The sequence below is a fragment of the Acanthaster planci genome, linkage group LG08, assembly GCF_054643075.1.
Source record: "Acanthaster planci isolate LZ-2023a linkage group LG08, COTS_SCS, whole genome shotgun sequence".
NCBI classification, from domain to species: domain Eukaryota; kingdom Metazoa; phylum Echinodermata; class Asteroidea; order Valvatida; family Acanthasteridae; genus Acanthaster; species Acanthaster planci.
Genome location: NC_141784.1, coordinates 21,792,299 through 21,815,437, shown reverse-complemented (window position 1 = coordinate 21,815,437; position 23,139 = coordinate 21,792,299). Strand labels below are relative to the sequence as shown.

The following is a 23,139-nucleotide window of genomic DNA, read 5'->3' as shown; positions in this document are numbered from 1 at the left end:
CCACAGAGTTTATCGATAAGCATCCTCCATTCCTGTGTCATCCATCCTTTAGGAAATCATCATGTTCGATCATTTACTAGAATGCTGTGCTCAGGAAACAACCTTATTCATCACTACTGTCATTTGATGCCAAGACAGTGGGAGATTTGGTGGCAATTCAGACTTCGAAAACGACGTGCGTGACCATCATCGAATGCAATCTTCCGCTTGCTTGGTTCTTTCATTTCCTATTCACATTTCAAGAAGTCGTAAATGACTGCCGTGGCACAGGAAAGTCGTGATGCGAAACATGCCTATCCCCAACCAGAGAGGATTTGGGGAAGTAAGTTCGTTTTATGGTTCCTTCACAGCTTTCAAACGCCGCAACAACAAACAAGACGAGATAACTATACATGACCGCATACACAATATCTTCGTCTTGCATGCACTACATAAAAATGCTGCCGCCTGGAAAAAATGAAGCCGTAGAGAATTTACCACAATAGTACGTCGTTGCTGTTAGAACAACTGGCAACAATGTACTTTTAAGAGAAAGAAATCTAAACATTTATAGCGTTCACTTAAAATGACAAAATAACTGACCTATACCTTTGATGAACCAATTGTTCAGATTAATGTTGACTATCAAAAAGTATAGTCACGATCAAGATCCAATCTAAATTTGCCAGGTTTCCATCATAGATCTGACTTCAAGGTTATGCAGGAAATTCACATCTGCACTTCATTTTCTTCCTGCTTGGTGGCATGTGTAATGAAGATCACGAAGGACCTGACATGTCTGTTACGTTTCTGTCCAGTGTCATTTCCCCCCCGATTCTTGGCAATAATCCATGAATGGCATGCTTTTGCTATCAAAATGCTGTCAGGTCACTGGTGCAGTACCAATAGAAAGTCACAAGAAGCTCCCATTAATTGGATCCACTTTTTCTATACTTGGAACTCCTTCAGAATTCACAGGTACAGTACTCCCGTAGCTTCTCCGTTTAACCTTTTATGGCACTTCATAACAAGTTGAAAATTCTTGTAGTTGGCGCCAACCAAAGCTAGCGGTTGTAGCTAAACACAACTTTCTTTTTTTATTAAGTGACCAAATACATGTAAAATTTGTTGACAGATCATGTAAGTTTTGCATGTGTAGATATTTGTTGGTGGAACACACCAAGAAGATGTGTTAATTTTTTTAATGACGTTTCATATCAACAGTCTGCTCCAGAAGAATTGATCATACCGTGCTGGTGATGAACAGTGACAGACATTCTTCCGTCAAATAAATTGACACACGGCGTATCTAAACAGTACAAAAGTCTCAAATTAAAATGAAAGAAATTTAGAAACATAATGAATGCAACGATGACTGTAAACTCATTTTTGATTTGGGTGATGATTGTTGGACTTACAAACAAAATCAGCTGAAACAAACACATTTGTAAGTAATAGATGAAATGACATATTATTTCACTTTTCAAATTCCAGCAGCGTCAAATTAAGTACCGGTATATGTAAATGGGATATTCATTGTACAATGTATGTAATAAATGTATAGCAAACGTTATCGTTTGGCGAATAAATTCTTGAAACGATTGAAAGTAACTAATAGATTAATATTAAAACATAGATGTTTAAAATCTGGGTAAATACCATCTCTTTAGACACATATTTTAATATCGTGATAGATAAAAACAAGCCCATGTACTTTGAATTAAGTTATTTACAATATCAACTACCTTCAATATCATTCCGCATTTTCTCCACAATACAACTGTAAGATCTTAACTTTCTGTTATGGTGTCACAGTTTTGAAAAAGTCCAAGTGGTAAAATCTGCATGCATTCAGAGTAGTAAATATTTGAAAAGTGAGTGATACACCATCAAGAATCTGGTGAGATGGTGACGGATAGGTGTTGATACTGAAGGGGAGACTTTGTAAACAAGCATATATACATGTATGTACAAAGGGAATGAAGCCAAAATTGGTAGTGTCGGACAACTATGGATTGAAATTATTCACAAGCAGATCTTGCTCTTTAGATTTAAGTTTTCTGAATCCTTCAATATATAGGTAAAAATGCTCTTTATAACTGTATGATGACTATGAGTTGCATTGAAGCTAGTTTGACCTTAAAAGGTTATTTATATAAATGAAGTCACGTATTGGTTAATTTTTTCGGGCCTAAGTAGCCCCCTAACTGCCCATAGCTATGCCCAAACTAGAACCAAACTATGGGAAATGACATGAACTGTGTCTTGAGATGGGCATCAAGAGTGGAACCAAACAAGAGAAGTCCTAAACTCTTGCGCTGCAAAAATACGGAGTGTTTAAACAGAATTCGGTCTGAAAGTGACACACACAGTTATTTTCTGGTCTTTGTTCACACTGCCTTAGCTCAGCAACACTTTCTTTCCATGCGCATTTCTCTCTCCAACGCAATGATTGTCACAGAAATATTTGAGTACTGTGGACGCAAGAGGGCGCTGTACTTACTATAAAAATAATCTTCGGTAAACATTCGCTTTACCCTATCCAAGCCATATTATCTGCGTCGATTTCACCGCTTCATTTATCAGAAACCATCCCTTTTTGCCACATTAGAGTTGGTCATCCTAGCGTTTCCACCGGCACTTGGTCGCTCCACATCTCTCTCCAACGTCACTGATGGTATCTCATATCCATCAGCATCTATTCCGGAGTACGTGGGGTTTTCAACCGTACCTGTCTGGACTTCATCGTAGATGTCGATGTATGAGTTGGGAGAGGGTTGAAATCGGGGATCATGGTCGACATCACTGCGTATAGTCTCATACCCTCCTAAGCTGTTGTTAGGATCTGTCACATCTCTTGTGAAAGTGGCTGGATTTCGGGGCAAAGGGGTTGGTGCTACGGTACAAACGAATAGACAAACACCGATTCAAATAACTGAGGTTTATAACCAGAGTCTAAAAAGACACGAATTTTTTACTTTTTGTCTTTAAGATGGATGATCCTTATCAATTCGATGCAGTTAAATGGCAACTTCCCAAAAATTTATTTGTATGTAAAGTATTGACATATTTATCAAACAGGTTTCAATGTGCTTATGCAGGATACTAAGGAACGTGTGTATCGATTGTCAATTCCAATTGCAATGAATTAAGACATGTATGTCAAACGGTAAACCAGACTTGGGAAGGAAAGGGGCTTATTTTATTTACCAGTTTTGGAATGTGCCATCGTATCCAGTAATATATCGTAACTTGAATCATGTCTAGTTTGCTGTCAGAATTGAACTCACCTAAATCCACATTCCCAGCCTGGTATCTTATTGTACCGTTAGTATGAGGTACACTGCTCTGAAGGGACATCCGTGACATGGGGTTCGAAGTTCCGTTGGCTTGTGATACAAGTGCCACACTTGGTCTGTACGTTGTAAGGACAGCAATTATGAATAATCACCTGATATAAATAGCAGATGCATGGTCAAATGGGTGAGGGACGTCAAAATCCACCTGTTCCTTTATTGAATCCGCTGTTGTACTGAAAAATATATCTACGTGTACTTCTTCTTTGCCTGATTGAGTATATGGCTCCAAATAAATTTTGTACCAGCAACGTGCCAAAGTTATCGAAAGTACTTAAAGAAAAAAAGGCACTCATTGATAATTTCCATTTTAAGTTTAAACATTTTGTCTAGACCTGTAGCTGATCAAGAGTTTTTATGCCCCGTTGTTTGCAATCCAAGAGGATACATAATTGTGTTACCATACTGCAGGAATTTTCTAGGTTTTTTAAACACGTCTTCTATCATCAAAGCAGAAAATAAAACTTCACATTTTAGTTATTTTAGTTTACTTACGTATTTGGTTTAGGACGATTGTATTTACACAAGATGCACACGGCCGTGATAATAATGGCGAACAACAGGAAGGCGACCGACGCGGCAATCGCTGCGATTACCCCAGGACTCAAATCCATGCCACTTTCTACGAAAATACAAGAACAATGATTACGGAATTTCAAATTTTAATCCTTTCTTTTCTGTCTTTTCTGAGACTCTTCCCATGTTCACTTGTCTCGACGAGAACGACAAAGGAACATGTCGCATAACCCCAAAAGAGAGACGCAAACAGAACCAGAGCAGAGAAGCTGATATCATGACCCCGAATCATCTCGAATAAATGTCGCCACATGCTGTCAACAATCTTGTTTTTTATCAGTCATAATGAACAAGTCTAGACGATAAAATGTTGCTTTTACTTAACAAAAATTTTTAAAATAATAATAATAATAATCTTACCACAATCTCAATCACTCCAATGGAACTATAGATGTAATGAGAGTTTAATTATCCTTTCGAAAGGCGAAACTGCGCGTCACTGTGTTCATTTAGAAGCTAGAGAAAATTCACATGGATATATGACGACGTTTTCTGACGTCCCGATCAAATGCATGTATCACAGATGTAGATCTCTCTGTCACGCCTATCTCCGTGCGCATGGAAGACATTAGCAATTTTATGGACACACTTCATTGCATTGTCGGTAATTGTCAAGTCCATGAACAAAACTAGTGAGATTCATTTGTATATAGAAGCATATTAAAACCTGAAAACACCCGATGCTTTCATGTACCTTACTGAATAGACGTTCTTTTCAAGACAAATTGGATTCATTTCCTTCAACGGATCTTCGGGGCTTGTTCCCCTATTAACGGTATTACATAGGAGTAGTCGAGTTTGTGTAATGGAACTAAACTGACCAGGTTTGAAACTCATGCACACTTTACTCTCACAATAAATTAAACAGATAGGCCTACGCATTCCAGTGCACACAACGGTGCTTCTTGAGATCTAAAGCTGTAAATCTACTGTAGAGAAAGGGAACGATCAAGATGCCAAAAGATAATGTTTTCTTACCTAAACAAGTTCCACTGATAGGCTCACATTGCTCGGATTCTGTACAGATGCAGGTTTGGGAGCAACTTTCACCCCAATGGTTGTCTTCACATGGCAATGTACATCTTGGGAAAGATACAAATTAGCAAGGAAAAACAGTTACACCAAATTATTTTTTTTTCTAATACTACAACATTTCCATCAACTCATGCAGTATGTTCATGAGAATACTTTTCATCCTTTTCACTTATGGCTGTGAATGATAATTGTTATGACAGTCTTTTAACAAAGAGGGCGCCATTCATGAAGCGCGTTGCACGACAACGAAGATTGAGACATATGACTCCTGATATGGCCACAAAGTCACATTTCCACCATAATGCATTTCCAAAGCAATTACTGAAAAAACACTTACAATTTTCCCTTCCATCCCTTGGGACAGCTGAAGCAGGTGCCACCCACGTGATCACAACCATCATCTTCTGGGCAGTTACACTGCTGTTGACAATCATCACCAAAATATCCCGATGGACACCGTTTATCACAGTAGTCCCCAACCCACCCAGGCAGACAGGTGCATCGCCCGTCCGTTGGTTGACAAGATGCTCCGTTGACACACTGACAATTCTCCCGACAGAGATATCCTTGTGTGGCATTATCACAACTATGTGTGCAGTACCTCCCTCGCCATCCGTCTTGACATACACACCTGCCCAGGATATTGTCACAGAACAACATCTCCGGGCTGCACAAACTACAGAAAGCAACGCTCCCACTCTGGCAACTTGAATTGGTAGAGGAAGCCTGGCAGTTTGTTTGACAAAGATCACCAGCAAAGTCGATCGGACACAGGCAGCTACCTGTCAACAAAATGAAGGTAATGTGAATAAAATACTCCAGAGTTATAAAAATAACGAAATAACTCAATGAACTATGACGAATTGAGACACTCTGGAACCTTCAGATCACAACAGATGTTCCATGATTTGGCTTACCAGTGACTGGGTGACACGAACCGCCATTTTGGCAAGGACAAGAATTTCCACAATCATCTCCATACCAGCCATCTGGACATGTCCGCTCACAGTGCTGACCAGTCCAACCTGGCTTACAATCACAGGAACCGTTGGTGTGGTTACACTCACCGTCGTTCAGACAGTAACACGTCAAGGTACAATTACGGCCGTAAGTTAAGGCTGGACAAACTACACAAGGTTTTGGAAATGGAAAACGATAACAAAGCATGAAAAGACACCGATAAATAACAATTACCAGATCAAACTTCTAAAGGGGAATGGTGATTTACTGCTTACCGTTAATTATTTTTTAAAACATTCAAAGCTAAAATGTGGCAAAGATATTCAACAAGCCGCTTCTCAAATGAAGCGAACCAGTCTTTCTATTCCTAAAGCAGATAACAACCGACAGGTCATCGCACTTTAAAAAGTGTCAACAAAACTGTGCAACTTTTAGTGATGAGCCCTTTAATGGATTTGTGGAAGAAGAACTGGATCACACAAATAACCCACAGAAATTGGTCCTAGCTCTATGACGAAACCCAAGACAAGGAGTGGCAGTCAAGTCCTCTAGCCATCCGAGTTCCCAATCCACCTGTGGATTTCATATTATCCGATTTCATGTAAAATTGGAATATCTTACCTTTTGGACAGGATTCACCCTCCTGCAAAAACCCATCACAACATCCGTAACTCTTCACCCTCAGGTACAAATCAGGAGCAGAGATAACGCCTGACCTATGACACAAAACTGAAAACTTTTAACACCTGTATGGGTTATCATAACCATTCACATTTAGAGTAATCTTATGATTTGCATGCCATAATATGTACCCATGTCATTGAACTTTAAAATAAAGCATTAATCATCCTTATATGAAATAAGGCTAACTGCTCAGAAACTACATAATACGCCCACTGTTTGCCCTTACCTGAGAGCATGGCACGTCGCAGAAGGGTAAAACGAGTCACACTCGTCCATCAGTTCACCTTCTGTCATGTAACTGGTTGCCAAATCTAAGCTAAATACGTGTACATCAAAAATAACTCCTTGGTGATTGTCACTGACAATGGTTCATAATAAAAGAACATAGTTTGTAAACCCATGGGTTACCAGTCAAAATTGTCGGACACTCACGTACCCCCTTTTCCACCCATCTATTGAGTTTCTTAATGTCTGGGATTTTATAGTGAATGAACAAAATAGGCCTGACTTTCAACATAATCCTTATGAAACCTGTGAAACCTAAATCAAGCATTCAATTTCACAGGTGAGCAAATGGTCGAGTTTTTATCCCCACCTACCTATCCATTCCCTTTTCCCCACTCCCCCCGGGCCACTGCTATCTCAAACCTACATGAACAAATACCCACCTTATTTTAGCACACACGTTTACTTCATCGTGGATTAGACCAAACGGATTGACGAAAATCCATGCTGCTTCAACTTGTTCATGATCTGACGACAATATCTCTGATTCAGATAAGCAAAGAGTTCCATGTGCCAAGAGTAAAGCAGTGGCAATGTGATGTAAAACGTCCCTTCTTGTGTGACAAGCGTGAACAGCCATGTTGACAATGGTAATAGATGTTATGGGCATTTCAAAGAGGAAGCATGTCATCCGCTGAAGTGAATGAATTCTGCTTTATCTTTGTTCCCTCCTGGCTATCCACTTCCTCGAATTCAATTTTGAGGATGTTATGAACCCAACATCAAAGCAGTCATTTCAGTAAAACATCGAAATAACGTACAGTGGTCCACGTTGCACAACTGAAGCATTTTTGTCTAGTCGTAACAGTCGTCGTATTCCACGGGTAAATTTCAAGTTCGCTCTATTAACACCACTGATTCGAGAACAGGCGCAGAGTCAGAGGTTCAAAAGTATTTCCGAATTTTCAGTTCTGTTTAGAACCAAACGCCTAATTCCCGTCCTTGGTGTATGCTGAAAATGGTAGGCCTTAGTATACAACAAACACGCAGTTGTTAGGTCATGCTTGGTCACGACATGCATCAATGACCATCATACTGGTTACCCTTTGTTGTTCAGCTACAAAACTGTTCTGATCAAAACATACATATTCATGATAAGATGACTCACTACTGGGTGGATGATATGGATAGCAAAGTCTTCATCTTTGTGTTTTTACGAGGACATGTATTGGAGCTGAAATTTGCACTGACGCAAATAGCATTCATTGATCAATACCAGCAATGTTCAGCTTGAAAAGGAAAGTTAGAGTAGAGAACAATAATTCTATTCAACCATGTTTCTGAGAAAAAACGGTCGCCCTCAACAGACCACAAAGACTTCAGTAACCGATATGAACATAAATCTTCCGTATGAATGGCAACGTGGTTTTCAAAGGAAATTATAATGATGTCACCTTCAACACAGGAAATGAAAACACTACATGGTAGGGGACGAAAACTGCTTGGGCATGCACTCAAAGTCCTAATCCGTGGAAACATTCCACTGAGAGTCTTGCACTATTCATAATTAAATCCGGAACATTGTCAAAGAGTGTTTCTGCTCATCTTCCAAAGAGTCACAGTGCATTAAACAATTGAGATTTTCAGATAACATTATCTATCCTGACTTTTGGCTTAGTTAAAACGCTAAGAATAAATTCAAATCATGCACTTCTTGCTAACTAGAATCAAAGATATAAATGGCTGCTCTGTTACTGTGCATGCATGAAAATGCCACGCATACTCGAAAAGCTAACCACATCATTTTAGATGGCGACCTCACTTTGAATTGGCTTAGCAAATTCTGGAGCAGCGTGGAGCAACATGTGAACTATATAGCGCCCTCGTCACAACGTTAATCTGGCTTAAACACTGATTTGTACCCATTTCTGTTTCATGTAGGCTAACCGTAGGTCAAAGATGGATTGTAAAGTGATGTGAGTCTTTCAAGCTTACAACTATACAATGACATTTGCATAATTTGATCTTAATCTGGTGGTCACATGTTATATTTTGCTGAATTGTTGGGCCACGTGGCTTCCAAGAAAAGTTTAAGCAGTGTTCACTCCATGTTTTTAGGGAAAATAAAATAAACAAAATATTCGCAACAAATTCAATAATACGTTTTCCACCAACAACATAATCTGGATTACGATTTCTAGATGGTCTATAAAATCCGATCTAATCTTGCTAAACTGAACGATATGAAATTTCATCGTGTTCTAAAGTTCTTCAAGCATTTTGTCTTTTATTAAATCAGGTGCACTTTTATTATTTTTTTCCCAGTAACTTACGATTGTCAACTTGCAGAAATTCTTTGATGGAAATCCCTATCCTATCCTATCAACAGTTCTGTTATGCTAGAGATGTAGTTTTGTAATCTTGGAACAGAGCAGTTAAAGTCATGAATAAAACAATTGCCAGTGAAAACCCACTGAATGACACAAACAGGAAACGGAAACCAGCGAAGATCCTGATAAAGTTGATTGTTCTGGGTTCCAGTTTGTGAGAGACCAACCTTTAGTACACGGTTAGCTTACAATCAAGAGACACCACTCAACCTACTTCCCGATTAAAGTCAATATGACACAGAACATTCACGTTCCTCGGTCGGCGTTTTTTTTTTTTAACTTTGGTTTCATTTACCTAAGTTTAGGGTTTCAACATGGTGATGACGAGCTGTCAGGTTCTAATATCCGTCCAGAGCGTTTCGTCATTATACAGAAAAGGGATGCACTTATCCGCAAGCATTATGGCCGTCAATTAACCTGAACACGTTCTTAACTTTAAGCAGAAATGTATCAATTTATGCGTATGGCAAAAACTGTCTCTTCTGCTTCGCGTATATGAGAAAAACTCATTAAGCCTTCCACACTGTTTAATTAACATGAAAGAACTCCTTTACGGAACATGGTTTCTTGCCCGAGCATCCTTTGGCGCACCTTTCCACGTCAGTAATACTTTCTACGAAGGTTTGATTCGCTGATTTCCATACATTCTTGAAACTGATGTAATATTAAGGGTGCCGAGAGAGAACAAAAATACTCCTCAACAAATGTCAGCAACTACAAAAATGTAAAAATACGTCAGCGCAGTTGTAATATCAGCGTTTAATCCGGACTCAACAAAAATAGACACTTATGCCACTATTTCTAATTATTTAAAGGTTAGATTTGTAACTGATGGATTAAATAAAATTACAAGTACATGTATGTTATGCTTCATTATATTTCAATTCCAGCAAAGTTAAAAGCTTTTTAAAAATATTTCGATACTCGCCAGCATTTAAGTATGAATTAGTCAAAGCTCTTTTAAATTAATTCACCAAGAAGTTACTACTTTTGTTTATTTCGAATGGCACATAAATTCATATTGCCAAAAAAAAAGTTCTAGTATACTTCATAGCCTCGGGATAAAACAGCTTTGAATTATTTCGAAATACAGACTATATTCTACAGGACTCCGTCGTCTTCGCTGCAAATCAAAGTCAACTTTGATTTGGCATAATGTTATAAAACTTCTAGAATTTTTGTAACTGATCATTTAGAAAATATCATGACATTTCCACAGGCACAGTTTTTCAGTCTTTCCGTCCATTATACGGAAAACTTAGCAAAAAGAGGAGATACCGTTGCCCTAGATAAATGGAAGAGAATAATTCATTAGTATGTAATTACTTAGTTTCTGAGTTGGTCACTGACGTCTTATTAAAACACTCCTAATTTCAGGATCTCCTCGATATCATTAAACATTAACTTCAGTGCTTTTCCCTGTATTATTGGAATAATTAGCACAAGAACAAAACAGCAAACATCTTAAAAAGCTGACAAGTTGAACGAAATATCGAAAAGAATACATTTACATGTATATTGATATAAATCCGACAGTACGTGAAGCGATATAAGCAATCTGAGACTGGACACAAAACGTGAAAATACAAAAAATTAGTGTAAACTCTCCCTTTTTCATCCGGGGATTTGCTTGAAAACTGACGAGAAAATGAGTACACGTGCTACAAACGCTCAGAATTGCCTTAAAGGACAAGAAAATGGTGAAGCATATGACCAGCGGTTACACGTGGAGTTCTTGTGACACATCCCAAAATAAGTATACATGCATTGTAATGGCACTGTGACAGCAGATTGGACAACTGTCAAATGACGATGACTTCAGAGCATGAATCTTGGGACGGACCAGTGATTTTACTTACTGATACGGGTTGGGTTTGTACCATGCACGGTGTTTGATTCACACAAACCGGATGGACCGAGGGTGTTTGTTACTAAAAAGCCAGCAATTACGCTTCCGTCATACGCATTGCTCATTCCCTAATGATAAAAGGCAGATTGCATGGACTGTCTCCAGGCAAACAAGAGTCGGATTACTTAGTCTGGCAGGATTTTTCTGGAGGGAAGAAACTTGACATATTGCCAAGCGTCAAGGTTAAATGCTACGCTACTAAATCAAGGTAGGAAGCCATATTTGGACAAATCAGAATGCTTCCCTTTTTCCTCACAGCAAAATGCAGAGTGGTTTTATCGTATACGTTGAGAATTGTCGTCATTATTGACACGTGCATAAAATAATACTTAGACAACATGTATACAGACACTGAACACTAAGAAAAAGGTCTAGTTATGGTTTCTTAGCGACACACTGCATTGCGAACTCTTTCTATTGCATCAATTTAGTTTAAATCCACCATAAGGTGAAAAAAATATTACACTCTTCAATTATTCAGTATTGCAGATTATGGCATTAAACAAAACTCGAGCAACAAACAAAACGATTGATTATTATACTAAGTAAGGTAATCTATGTGAGTTGTGATTTAAAAAATGGTTAATCAACAAGAGCGAGTCCATAAGGAATGTCCTCAATCACACGATCATAAAATTCTCTTGTGATATCTTCGCCTATCACTGTCACGAGAGTTCACTGCATTATGGGCCGTTATATAATTTATCTGAGATTACGATATGATTGATATTTAGATCACACGAACTAATTCATCAAGTTAAATTTTAACCTTGATATTTTGGACAACCGATCTACAAATACTAGAAAGGCTGCAATCGAACACTTTTTCAATCGCACACATTATTCCTAACTACAGCTAAAAATTAGAGGACCGAAATGTGGCAACATTCTCCCGTTTTAACCTCAAGTGAAGAAACATGCAGTAGTGTACGGTCTTGACACGAATTACAACAACCATGCTACAGTCCATTTTATACCATAATATATCGCTGCTGTTTTAGCCAGTAACTGAACAAATTCTCTTTTAATATGTCTTACTAGTCCACAAGCAAACCCTAGTAATGGCCAAAAATAGTAAAAAACTAAAGATTGCGTGACTAATCGACCGCATTTTTTACATGATTTGCACTTACGTTCCATTTGAGGAAACAACCTTCACATAACCTGTATGTAAACAGTTCTACAAAATTTCTAGTATGAAAATAACTGAGCCGGGAAATATGTTTACAAAAAGCATTAATTATTGACACTTTGTCAAGTTCACTTATTGTACTTCCTTTTGCCAAATACAAGCACATTGCGTTTTGCACATTGTTGATGCTTGGTAAAATACATCACACTATAATGACGAGAAATAAAAAGGAATTGGCATTTCAGAGCCCACGATGGCTTCCATAATATAATAGCTACACTGCAAAAGCATTTTCCATTAAATTAGGAAAAAGAACCTTGAAGCCACGGGTGACAATAACCTCCCGTAAAATTTACACTCACCGTAATTACAAACTTAAAGAGTAAGACAACTGATGACTTAGGCCTATCCTTTACTTGCTCATACATTTGACAGAAAATCGTTGGCTCTCATAGATTCCACGGGATTTCGTTTTACAATTTAAGAGCATGCTTTGATCTGTTTGTATCGCAAATGTTCCAGAACCGAAGCAAACAATAAAGACAATGACAGGAGTTGTACATTGCTCACCAACTGATTGTCTAAACTGTTTCATTCTAGAAACATTTATTGCAACATTTAGGAACACTGCACAAGTGGTAAAGAAAACTCTTAATTACCACCTGTGGGCGTGTTCTCATACAATGGACAAGTTTCTTCAAACTGTAGAGGGCAGGTGTTACCATACCTGACTGGGGGCGTATCGTAAACAGGTCTGAGCCCAACCAAGGGGGACGTCGGTTCTTCAACGCTGGCCCGCTGCATCATTTTTTGAACAGCAGGGGGCGTATCATACACGGGAGTGGCAACTTTCTGCTCGGGTGATTTAGGCAAGATGTCGTAAACCTGTGCACTAGGCATGCGAGGTGTTCCTGGCAGAACATCGTAGACAGGACGCACGACCGGAGGTGGAAATGCTGAAAGGTTATGATCGGTATTTAAAGCTTGTTCGTGATTCTCCAAGCCCGAAGCTGGCATTTTCAGAGTAAGTCCTTCAGGGACATTCTTCTTTGGGAGGTTCTCGTAAATTTCCCCGTCTGCCGGTTTCTTCATTTCAATGGCGTCATACTGGTTCGTGCCTAAGTTACCGTTCGGTATGCCGTTGAGAGTTCCATTTCTATTTCCTGAATCATTCAAGCCATGTTCAATGGAGCATCGTCGAGCCAGCTTGTCATAGTCCGTTGATCGACCCTGTGCACCCAATTCATCGTATGTATTCAGTCCAACGATACCAGTTTTTCTCTCAGAATCGACACCGTGGGCTTCGTGTCGTTCAAGCTTATCGTAACCAAGGTGACTCTCAGGACCAAGTGTCGAATAACCAGGAGCTGCTGGTATAGGCGTGTCCAACTGATCGTCTCTAGTAAGGTGGGATACACCACGCTGTCTGTCCAGTTTGTCGTATGGGCCTTGTTCTGTGGTCGGTCCTATGATGATCATATTGTATGCCTCATCGTCTGGATCTGTGGGGATATTTCCACCCATGGTGTCGAATACCTCTGGCGCCTTGACGACTGTATCCAACCCGGGTACGTTCTGATATGGCGAAACTACCTCCTTACTCTTCTCTGCGTCGCATGTTTTCGAGAACACAGCCCCGTTTGGTCCTAGGCGAATCTCCATGCCGACTTTCTTCATTTTTGGTGATCCGTCACTAGCTTCACTGGGCGCATCTCCACAACTTGTAGCCTCTTTGAGGTCCTGATATGTGTTTGAGAGACCAGACGGCTGTTTAGTGTTTATGAAAGCAATGTCGTAGTCGTCGAATGACACGTCTTTTGTGCGGGTGCTGTTTGCTCGATCCCCTGCAGCATTAGTATGGCCTTCACGGTCTGGTATTTCTGTGTAAATGTCCGGGGTTGGAGCTGATGGAAGAAAAAAATGATTACTTGAACATTATGCATTTCGGGAAAGCTTATGGTTATATTAGATCACGGAGCTTTGAAACCAAGAAACTCTAGCAAACTATGATATACAATAAACGAAAAATAATCCCACAGTAACAAGAAAACACTGCATGTATACAATGCAGTAACTATGTCTCCAAGAAAAACACTACTCTTTGCTAATTCAGAATTAAGTTTAACAAGGAAGCACATAGGCCTACTTCTGTTTATCTGAAAAGTATATTTAAATTTAGTGAAAATAACTCATTGTAATTAACAAAGAACTATTTAAAATATCAAGACCCTCAAAGATAATGCGTAAAAACAAGACATACAAGAGGCAAGTCTAATGCTAAGATTTGACGGGAAAGGGTATTTGATTGGACGTACATTAAAGAAAAACTCTGTCTAGGATACTTTGTTCATCATGATGAAGGAAATTCCTACCTCGACCAGGAGAGTTGGCATTTAATAACTGAAAGACAACTGCAGGATCGGACTTTCGCCTATGGAAGCAAAACGTCAAACAATTTTGTCAGTTTTTATGTATTTATTTACTGGGGGAAAGTTGGTCACATACATGTACGTTTGGTTTAACGCGAATCGCATGAAATTGCTTCCATAATCACTCCGAGGTAATTTTGACCAACCTTTGGGATTTTCATATTGACACAACTTTTAAGACTTTCTTAAAAACAATGGATTATTTTATCCCCTTGTCTGGAACAAAACATTGCAGAAATCGCTACGCTTTTGATAAACGAAAAACAACATGGAAGCGTATTCTCTCAGTGTCAACAAATATATCATTTACATTTGCGACATTTGCTGCATCCCATCAATATACCTCTCAATCATTGATTTAGTCGATGATATTGAAAGGCAGTGGTGTATCAACAAGGGGGGACAAGCCCCTCCGTTTTAAGTATTTGAAAGTACCAGCATTTTAGACACGGTAGGGCCTACCATTACCTGATCTTAAGAAATTCTTTTGTGAACAAAAAATCTAGTTTGCCCCTGCAACCAATATGCCACTGTCGAATTGCTCTTTGTGTGGATAAAGGGAGCAAGACTAAAAGCAATGTAGCGACATCCTCCGCTTATCAACTCGATATGCCATGTCAAAGCAATCCTAAAGGCTGGAGATTTTGTTAGCTTAATTCTTGCTTTTTCCGCTTCCAGTATGACCATTTCCTTCCCTGTTATTCAATTAAAACCAAGTCTAACCCTGAAGCAGTTAATTTATTCGATTACCTGGAGTAAAAACAACTTATGTAAACCTATACCTGGAGCTAGTTTTATGTTCAGAGTTCTTAGACCTATTTCACTCATTAAAGTAACATCGATTATTACTATGCTTAATAAAGACAAACGGGAAGCATTATGTGGTTTTTCTAGAGTTTAATTCCATTTTGTACGAGTGTTACCATGAGATATTCCACCTTTATTTGTTTCCTGTGATTGTTATAATACAAACACACGTATTTCATTAATGCTGTGTATGTATTCACTTCACTTTGTTCCATTTATTATTACTTTTCCCATAGCAATCATGTATGAGACAATGCAAACTATGAGCTAATCATCAAAATATAACTGCTTAGTCACAAAAATAAAGAGCGTGCTTACCGCCTATCTCTTGCTTGACGTTTTCTCTTTGTAACAAAGACGACAACCAGAGACACTAAGACGACAAAAGCTACTGCCACTCCAACCAAGCCACCGATCATCCCAATATGTTCACCATCTGTCGGAGACCCCTGTGGTGACTCCCCACCCTTTCCCAGGGTCCTGGGCCCATCAACCCTCGAGATATTCCCTGGAGGCGATCCAGAGACAGTTCCAGATACAAAGGATGGTGACGAGGGTGACCCCTTTGGGACGAAAACTGCTGTGTCGTTGGAGAGCGTAGGCGTGGTTCCATCGACCTTGGAGGAAGTCAAGGCATCCGTCGGCTGTGATTGAGTTGTTATTTCCTCTAATTTCAGGAAAATAGGACCCAATGAATGCAAAATGGAATGACTAATGGCACGTTTTCTTTAATGCAAGCACAGTAACCCCACGACCACGTTTTTATCTCCTTTTTGACAACATATTTATCAAAAACTTACATATTCCAAAGATACATTCATGATATGATATCCAGTTGAGTACCATCCCAATCATAACGAACACCATTAATTAATTTCTCTCTCATTTCTCTGTTTCTAAAATGCGATTCATCTTTGTAGAATAAAGTCAGTAAGTTTGAATTGTTTAAATCATTTGGTATTTCGCCAGAAGAATAGGTTTGGGAATGACTCAAATTGCTTGCTTGTAATGTCTCAGTTCTTCCCGAGTTTGGCTCCTTATTCAGTTCTTAAGTTACCTGATGTATTTTGTAGACATGATCCGTCAGACTGCATCACCCAACCGTTACAGCAGGTGAATACGATGTTGTAACTATCACGGTAAGCTACTCTCGTCTGAGTAGAGTACACAACTCTAATAATGAAGTAGGGAGGAACATTCATCGACAATAATGATTTCCAATTTATGGTGTGGATATAAATGTACACCATTGTGCTTGTATATAAAAAAGGCTACGGAATGCAAAGAATTTTATCAGAAAATGGCACAATGTAAACACACAGAGTATGATTTAATCGTTGAACTTAAAACAATAAGTGGTCAAAATGTTTCCTGGAAATGCATCAGGTTCGCATAAATATGAAAGAGCAAACAAAGGAATTCTATCATTTTTTATTTTTTCCTAATTCTATGCGACCATTATGAGAATCTACAATCAGGTAAGTCCCAGCCCAGTTCAATTATTAAAACATCATAACTATAGGGTTTCTGCATTACTTATTTTTAAAACGAGTTAGTTGGACTATGTAATCCTAAAGAAAGCCTTTCAACGTACCTGTAACGCGTGCACCGTGACCAACCCAAAAATCCACATTTCGAGTAGGATTTATGGGATCTTGAAACCTGATAAGTTTCTTGATATGTCACCGTTGCTCTGTTGTGAAGGCGATTGAAGAGAAACACAGAAATAGTTTAGATAAAGTCACTACTGTCACAATAAAAACTAACATTCGTGACCATTAGAAACCGTCAAAGATCGCTCACAGGAAATAACCTTTTCAAAACATTCAATTAACATTCAAACATTTATGAATTTTTAAATACTGTCACTTATCTCCAGTAGTTTAAACAACCTGGACACAGTAAATAAGAAAAGGTTTGTTGGAAAGATAAGGAATTGTATGGGATGAGAGTAAACTAAAACACAGTTGCTTTTAGAATTGTGGTTGCAGGGGACAACAAACTATGAATAGAGAACTGGAAGGTATGGAGGAATCAAATACGTATTTCAGATTAAGAGAAATTTTGTTCTCAATTATCATGGATAAGTATTTAACAGTCATTATGTGAATTAATCAACCAATAAGAATCTCTTCTTCCCCTTTCTTTGCTTTCGTAACTCAGAACCTTCAAATCAACCGTATTTCATTTCCAATACCAAGATAGAAATTTCAATACTTTTCGAATAACTAGTAACGCTGAGAAAAGGCTTTCATCATCTTAAAATCCAATCTAGTAATTAATCTTTGAATTAAGCAATTAATTAATTCATCACTGAAATTGAAAATAATTAACTACATTTGTTTAGATTGGGCCTACCTTTCGACACTGGAACACAGCCCAATGTTTCCATCAGTTTGCGCCGTAGACAAAATCACGCAATTCAAAACTGTGATTACGAAGAAAATCTTTCCAAAACAAGCACAGTGTCGTGCGATTCCGTGGAGACCGGGCCATTCCATCTCTGATAAAATAATCCTGATGCTATGCTAATGGTTTCCAAAATGACATTAACCGCCAAACGAAGTCAGCCCAATATCTGAAGATTTATTCAACTTTTACTGGTCGCTATTTAGGAAGTTTTTGTGGACGACGAGTGTATCAGCGAGCAAATTCTTCCAAACTACACACAGTTGCTGTTGTTTTGGCCGTAGCTGGAGCCAAAGTCCAAGTCACAACGCCATATACCTTGACAACACCTGATGATGTTGGTCAAGTATGCTACGAACGAGGAGAATGGCACTCATGTACATGTACAATGTACATAGCAAACACTACAGGAACTAAGTCCTGACGAACACCAAAGATTTACACTTGCAACGCAACGTTTAATATGGCTACGACGCTGGGTGGTGGGATGTGAGAACAGGACAACGACGTATGAGTCAGTGTCGATTCCGATGTTTCGATAGAATCCGGCTGGTACTAAGAAAACAGCCCACCATCAAAGCGCATGTTGTTAGCGTCCCTCAGAAATGTCAAATCGAATCATAGGCCTATGCTGCGTCGTACGAACTACTAAATCGCTTGCTAGTAGGCTAAATACGCGTGTACGATGGGATGAGTGCCGGGAACGAGGTATGACTCAGATGACACTGCGGCTTACAAGCACTACGCATGGAACATGTACTGTACTGTACATGTACAGTACATGTACGCTGTTCTCACGCACTGTTGACTATACCCCAAAACTTCCGTGTCCCATGAAAGGCAGCCAGGTACACGCGTATTGTAGGGGTTTTGAAAAGCTCCGTTGACCCGAGCGAACGGTCTCACACAACAGGTGAGAAACGTCTATTGTCAGCGTTTACACTCGTTCCTCTTCCATCCTGTACAGAGAGGTACATGCACAAGTACAGCCGGTAGCGGCGAGAATGACTTGTGTGCGGCTAAAACCGCGTGGGACAGCATACTGACCTGTGCAAGTCGGAGATGGATGAAGGCCAACACGAAGGTGTTTGAAGTGTGGTTTGATGATTAAAAGGTCTGTAAAAGGTAGATTTGTGGCAAGTCTAGCATGGGCTTGCTTGACTCGATGGGGGCGTGTTTTACACAAATGTCCCAAATTTAACTAAAACAAAGTTTGCTGTTGCTGTTACCTTTTGTTTTTACAGAAGCTCGACTAGTATGCAAATGAAACCGTAGAATCGTCAAAATATAGAAATAATATAACAGCAAACCGAAGAAAAAATGGCTCGAACAACATTGGATATATTGTATACTTTGGATGATACAGTATTTCAAAGGAGTTTCTGGGAGGAACTGGTGTCTGAATAATTCAACGTTAATGATAATCCGGGTACAGAGCATGTACTTACAAAGCGCTTTTCATAAGACCAACGCCCACTACAAAAAAGCATCTTTGTACTTCTTTTGTCTGATTGCATGGCGTAATGATGGTATTTTCATTTTGGCTTGGCACAAACCGAGGGAGGGGCGGCCGATCTGCCCCAAAACTGGGGGGGGGGTATATGTCTCCATCCCTCTGAGGTTTTCGTCCGTGTTTTATTGACAATCTAACTTTCAGGACCAGGAATTCGGTACAGAGGATAATTGTCTCCTCATACATCCTTATTAGATACACCATGTTGGAGGTTATACGAGGACATGGATTTAATGGGCAAACCACAGAATGAATCATTGCCAAGCTGGGTTTCACCAGCCAATTCAACGCTCAGTCAAATAAAAGACATGTTAACAGCCTTAATTCGCTATACTTAAGAACCCGACGAAGAATGACTTACCAAAATCAACAATCCGCACAGATGAGTCTATTAATCTGGCCTTGAAGTGAGCTAAACTCAATACGAATTCACTCACCCTTAAATATAATAGACCAATAATGAGAATGCCTCGTCAACCTATTCCCAAGTCTGTACGTGCTAATACAGGCTCGTTACTCAAGAATTTTTTTCTCAATAAAATTGTTGAAAAGAAATTTCTTGAAAACACGAGGTTGTTAAAGACTCAAGTTTTAATAATGGAAGGGGTAGATTATGAACAATTATACTTTGCTGACAATGATGTACACGACTGTAAACTAAAATGTTATCAACAAGGGGCAGCCTACATCGATCACATGCGCAGTAGAAAAATGATGCAGTTTACCGAAAAAAAAGATTATTTAAAATAGATGGAAGAATCGTATTACCGTATTATAACGAATAATAGAAAGCGGGAACAAGTGATGACAAACGCAAATACATGTACTGCAGTGCCTCGAACGCCACCAGTGATTCGGCAGGTACAAGAATGGCACATGAAATTTCTAGGCCACCTTACACTTACATTCTTCAAATCCTCAAGATGTTCAGACAGTATGCGCTTCAACGTCTACAAACCACCCATTGAAATTATACTAGAAGCGAAAGGCCAGTTGGATTTTAGCATAGGTCTTTAAACCTGTCTGTAACTCAGACAACGGAAATGGTACTCACATTATGTCCAGTACCTGAGATGATAAAGGCCGTCAATCTCAAGCAAGATTGTGCACCTCTCTTTCGAGAAAGAAATGGATGAAAGAAGTTTACTCTCATCTCTGTCTTAGTCGAGGCATGATGGTGACAACTCTTGGTGGATTTGGTTGCTTGTTCTCTCCTTGTTCTGACTGCCACGTACTCAGCATACTGTTCATATTAACACAAATTCAATAAACCTTCCAGAAAAAATCTGGAGCACTGAGTTCTAAACTCACGTGAGCATAATTTTGAATTCTCTACATTGTCGCTTTACTTCGTGATTCGGGCAAGCTTTTGCTTAGTTACATAAGAGACGCCTTGCACCAAAACAATGTTTTCAATGGAGAAGAAGGGCACAAAGGAACCAGTCCATTCCAGAGATGGTGGTCACTATGCAAAGCTTGCTTTGAATCACGAAGTATAGCAATAGTGCAACTTGCTGGTCACGAGTTGAGTGCGCCAGTCAATCTTACTGTACTGAAAAAAATATCTTACTGAAAAAAAAGATGAAGTGTAAACATTTGATTCATTTCTCCATTGAATTCACTGGCAATGGTGTTTGCAAACAACCGATATAAAGAGGACTTTCGTCATACTTCATTTTTAAGGGTAGAATTGGAAGGCATGGCAACGTTTTCATTTCTTATGAGAAAGCCCACTCATCATTCACAAGTTAGGGGAATTTTGTCACCACGTGAAACGCCATACTTCTTTCGGTATATAGCGCCCTCAGTGCCACAGTTCATGGTAACCATGCAGACTGTGTGAAGAGATCACGGCGTCGCATGAATATAAATGCGTTTGGTATGAAGTAGAACTAAACAGTTAATGACGTTCCACGAGGTATTTATAATGTGCATAGGGTAATGCCTTATGCTTCAAAGCATGTCCCTTTACTTCACTAGAATCCATTTCCTCTTGCACAGGTTAGATAACAGATAAAGGTTAGATCAGCCACCAAAGTGGGGAAATAGTTGCGTGGATCCTTTCTGATCAGAATTATATGTATGACTGAAATTTTCGTTGTTGCCTGGTTATTCAAACACTGTTTGGTTGACTCTGGACTCATTCTTTTTTGAAGGGATTTTTATACTTGAATATAAAGGGTAGAACCGAAAATTTTTACGAAAGGAGCAGAAGATATTCAACAAAGAAGAACATTTTGTAGAGTTTCCAAAAGTATTCCTCAGCAATTAGGGTCCACTTCCTGAAGTGAAGAAGAGGACCACCACCACTAACAAACGTCAGCCATACTCGCTACATTCACTTCGTCAAGCCACCGGCGACCATAGGTCTTGGGTGAGGGTGGGGGCCGAGATTGTCTTATTTTTTCGCCACGTAAAAGAATCCTCACCCCGCAGATTAGATGTGATAGTATTCTGTTTCAAGAATTCTGGTGCTTTTCATTTCCTAAAATACAATAATAAATAAATAAGGCAACATATCTCAAGGCGAGAGTCGACTTGCCTTGCCCCCTCTGAATACGTCAATATGTCAAACCTGTACGAACTACGGTAATTGATATCCTGACATCATCACCTTGACACACATTCCGTTATCTGACACGGAATTTGCATAAATAAATGCAGCCACGGTAGCTTGCACTTCTGATGTGTTTGACTTCCAAGTTAGGTCTGGAGCTAGCTTGCAAAGCTTAAGTGATTCTGTGCTATGAAGTTTCCAGTTCACTCCATTTCATCAATATGCATGGAAGTTGGTACTGTTTGTGGACTAAAAAGCAACATTATCAATGGCCGCGGCATAAGCTTTTACTTTGGCATTATTTATAAACAGGGATCTAAATACTTCAATTTTCAAGTAAAAAGCAAATGCTTAAGTTTTATTCATACGGCCCTGACTATCAAAGTACTTTTTAAAAAGATTTGCCAACGTGACCGCTGTCTTATTGCGTCCACCAAACATTGACTATTGTTCTGTGGTTAGAAATATCAGAAAAGTTGACACTGGAAATCGTCCCTTTAAGTGAATGTCCTTGAAACATGTGACATTGTGTCGTCTAAACAGAGTTGTCGAATTGTTGGAACTTTGCTGTTTAAAGAATTTTTAACCGTCTCTTCAACGTCACCATTTTTGTACATCATGCCAAATAGATTTCTCTCGTCTGAACGGAGAAAAACTCTGGTAAACCGTTACTTCATCATTATTCTCAAAAAGGTCATAGAGGCTTTATCCCCAAAACACTGTATCGGGTCTGCCCTATAGCTTCAACGTTGCTTAAGCCACAGGGCTGCTGTGTACGTTTACTGCAGTTTCGATACATTTTCTAGCTTGAGCCTCAAGTCCGTATGGATAGCATGACTCAAAAAGCTAAATCTGGTTCGGCAGGACTTCTGCTCAGGAAGTTCTGCAAATCGGTTTCATTTCCGGGTCTTGAGTTGGAATGATCCCACTCACACTAAAAATAGGCAACCTCGTGGGTCACAGCAAAGTTTCAAGCTGGCGTATGGTTATCCTACTATGACGATTGAAGAGCCGAATATGGTCTGGAGAAAGGGGTATCTGAGAGCAAAGAGCGGGGTCCCAGCTAGCGATGAGCCCAGAGGTTTCAGTAGACTGTTCAGGTGTGGATCCAGTTTTGGCAAGGAAGACGGTAATTTCCTTGGCTGGTCCCTACGGTTTTAGGCTGAGACTTGCCTGGG

General features: G+C 39.3%; 2 protein-coding genes across 3 annotated transcripts; both read right to left on the bottom strand.

The window, feature by feature from the left end:
• Nucleotides 1-1,423: 1,423 nt before the first annotated feature.
• Nucleotides 1,424-7,901, bottom strand: LOC110977220 (uncharacterized). 2 transcript variants are annotated; one of them, XM_022231143.2, is made up of 9 exons: nt 7,259-7,901; nt 6,817-6,906; nt 6,528-6,622; nt 5,864-6,073; nt 5,284-5,728; nt 4,890-4,993; nt 3,831-3,957; nt 3,270-3,394; nt 1,424-2,875 (listed from the first exon to the last, which is right to left on the bottom strand). In XM_022231143.2, the coding sequence occupies exons 1-9, from the start codon at nt 7,504-7,506 to the stop codon at nt 2,562-2,564; spliced, it is 1,758 nt and encodes a 585-aa protein (XP_022086835.2). In that variant the 5' UTR covers nt 7,507-7,901; the 3' UTR covers nt 1,424-2,561. The 2 variants fall into 2 exon arrangements, with proteins under 2 accessions (XP_022086835.2, XP_022086855.2); XM_022231163.2 differs by having other exon boundaries at nt 6,817-6,901; nt 7,259-7,900.
• A 2,029-nt stretch (nt 7,902-9,930) lies between these two features.
• LOC110976128 (uncharacterized) lies at nt 9,931-19,428 on the bottom strand. Its single transcript, XM_022229163.2, has 6 exons — nt 17,841-19,428; nt 17,077-17,175; nt 16,540-16,655; nt 15,801-16,149; nt 14,619-14,677; nt 9,931-14,150 (listed from the first exon to the last, which is right to left on the bottom strand). The coding sequence occupies exons 1-6, from the start codon at nt 17,981-17,983 to the stop codon at nt 12,898-12,900; spliced, it is 2,019 nt and encodes a 672-aa protein (XP_022084855.2). The 5' UTR covers nt 17,984-19,428; the 3' UTR covers nt 9,931-12,897.
• Nucleotides 19,429-23,139: the final 3,711 nt, after the last annotated feature.

Coding starts and splice junctions, on each gene's coding strand:
- LOC110977220 (XM_022231143.2), bottom strand. CDS start 7,506: ATGACATGCTTCCTCTTTGAAATGCCCATAACATCTATTACCATTGTC. Junction 6,623..6,816: donor GCGACGTGCCATGCTCTCAG/GTAAGGGCAAAC, acceptor TTTGTGTCATAG/GTCAGGCGTTATCTCTGCTC. Junction 4,994..5,283: donor AAGGGATGGAAGGGAAAATT/GTAAGTGTTTTT, acceptor ATCTTTCCCAAG/ATGTACATTGCCATGTGAAG.
- LOC110976128 (XM_022229163.2), bottom strand. CDS start 17,983: ATGGAATGGCCCGGTCTCCACGGAATCGCACGACACTGTGCTTGTTTT. Junction 17,176..17,840: donor CTGTGTTCCAGTGTCGAAAG/GTAGGCCCAATC, acceptor CCTTCACAACAG/AGCAACGGTGACATATCAAG. Junction 14,678..15,800: donor CGTCAAGCAAGAGATAGGCG/GTAAGCACGCTC, acceptor TTGCTTCCATAG/GCGAAAGTCCGATCCTGCAG.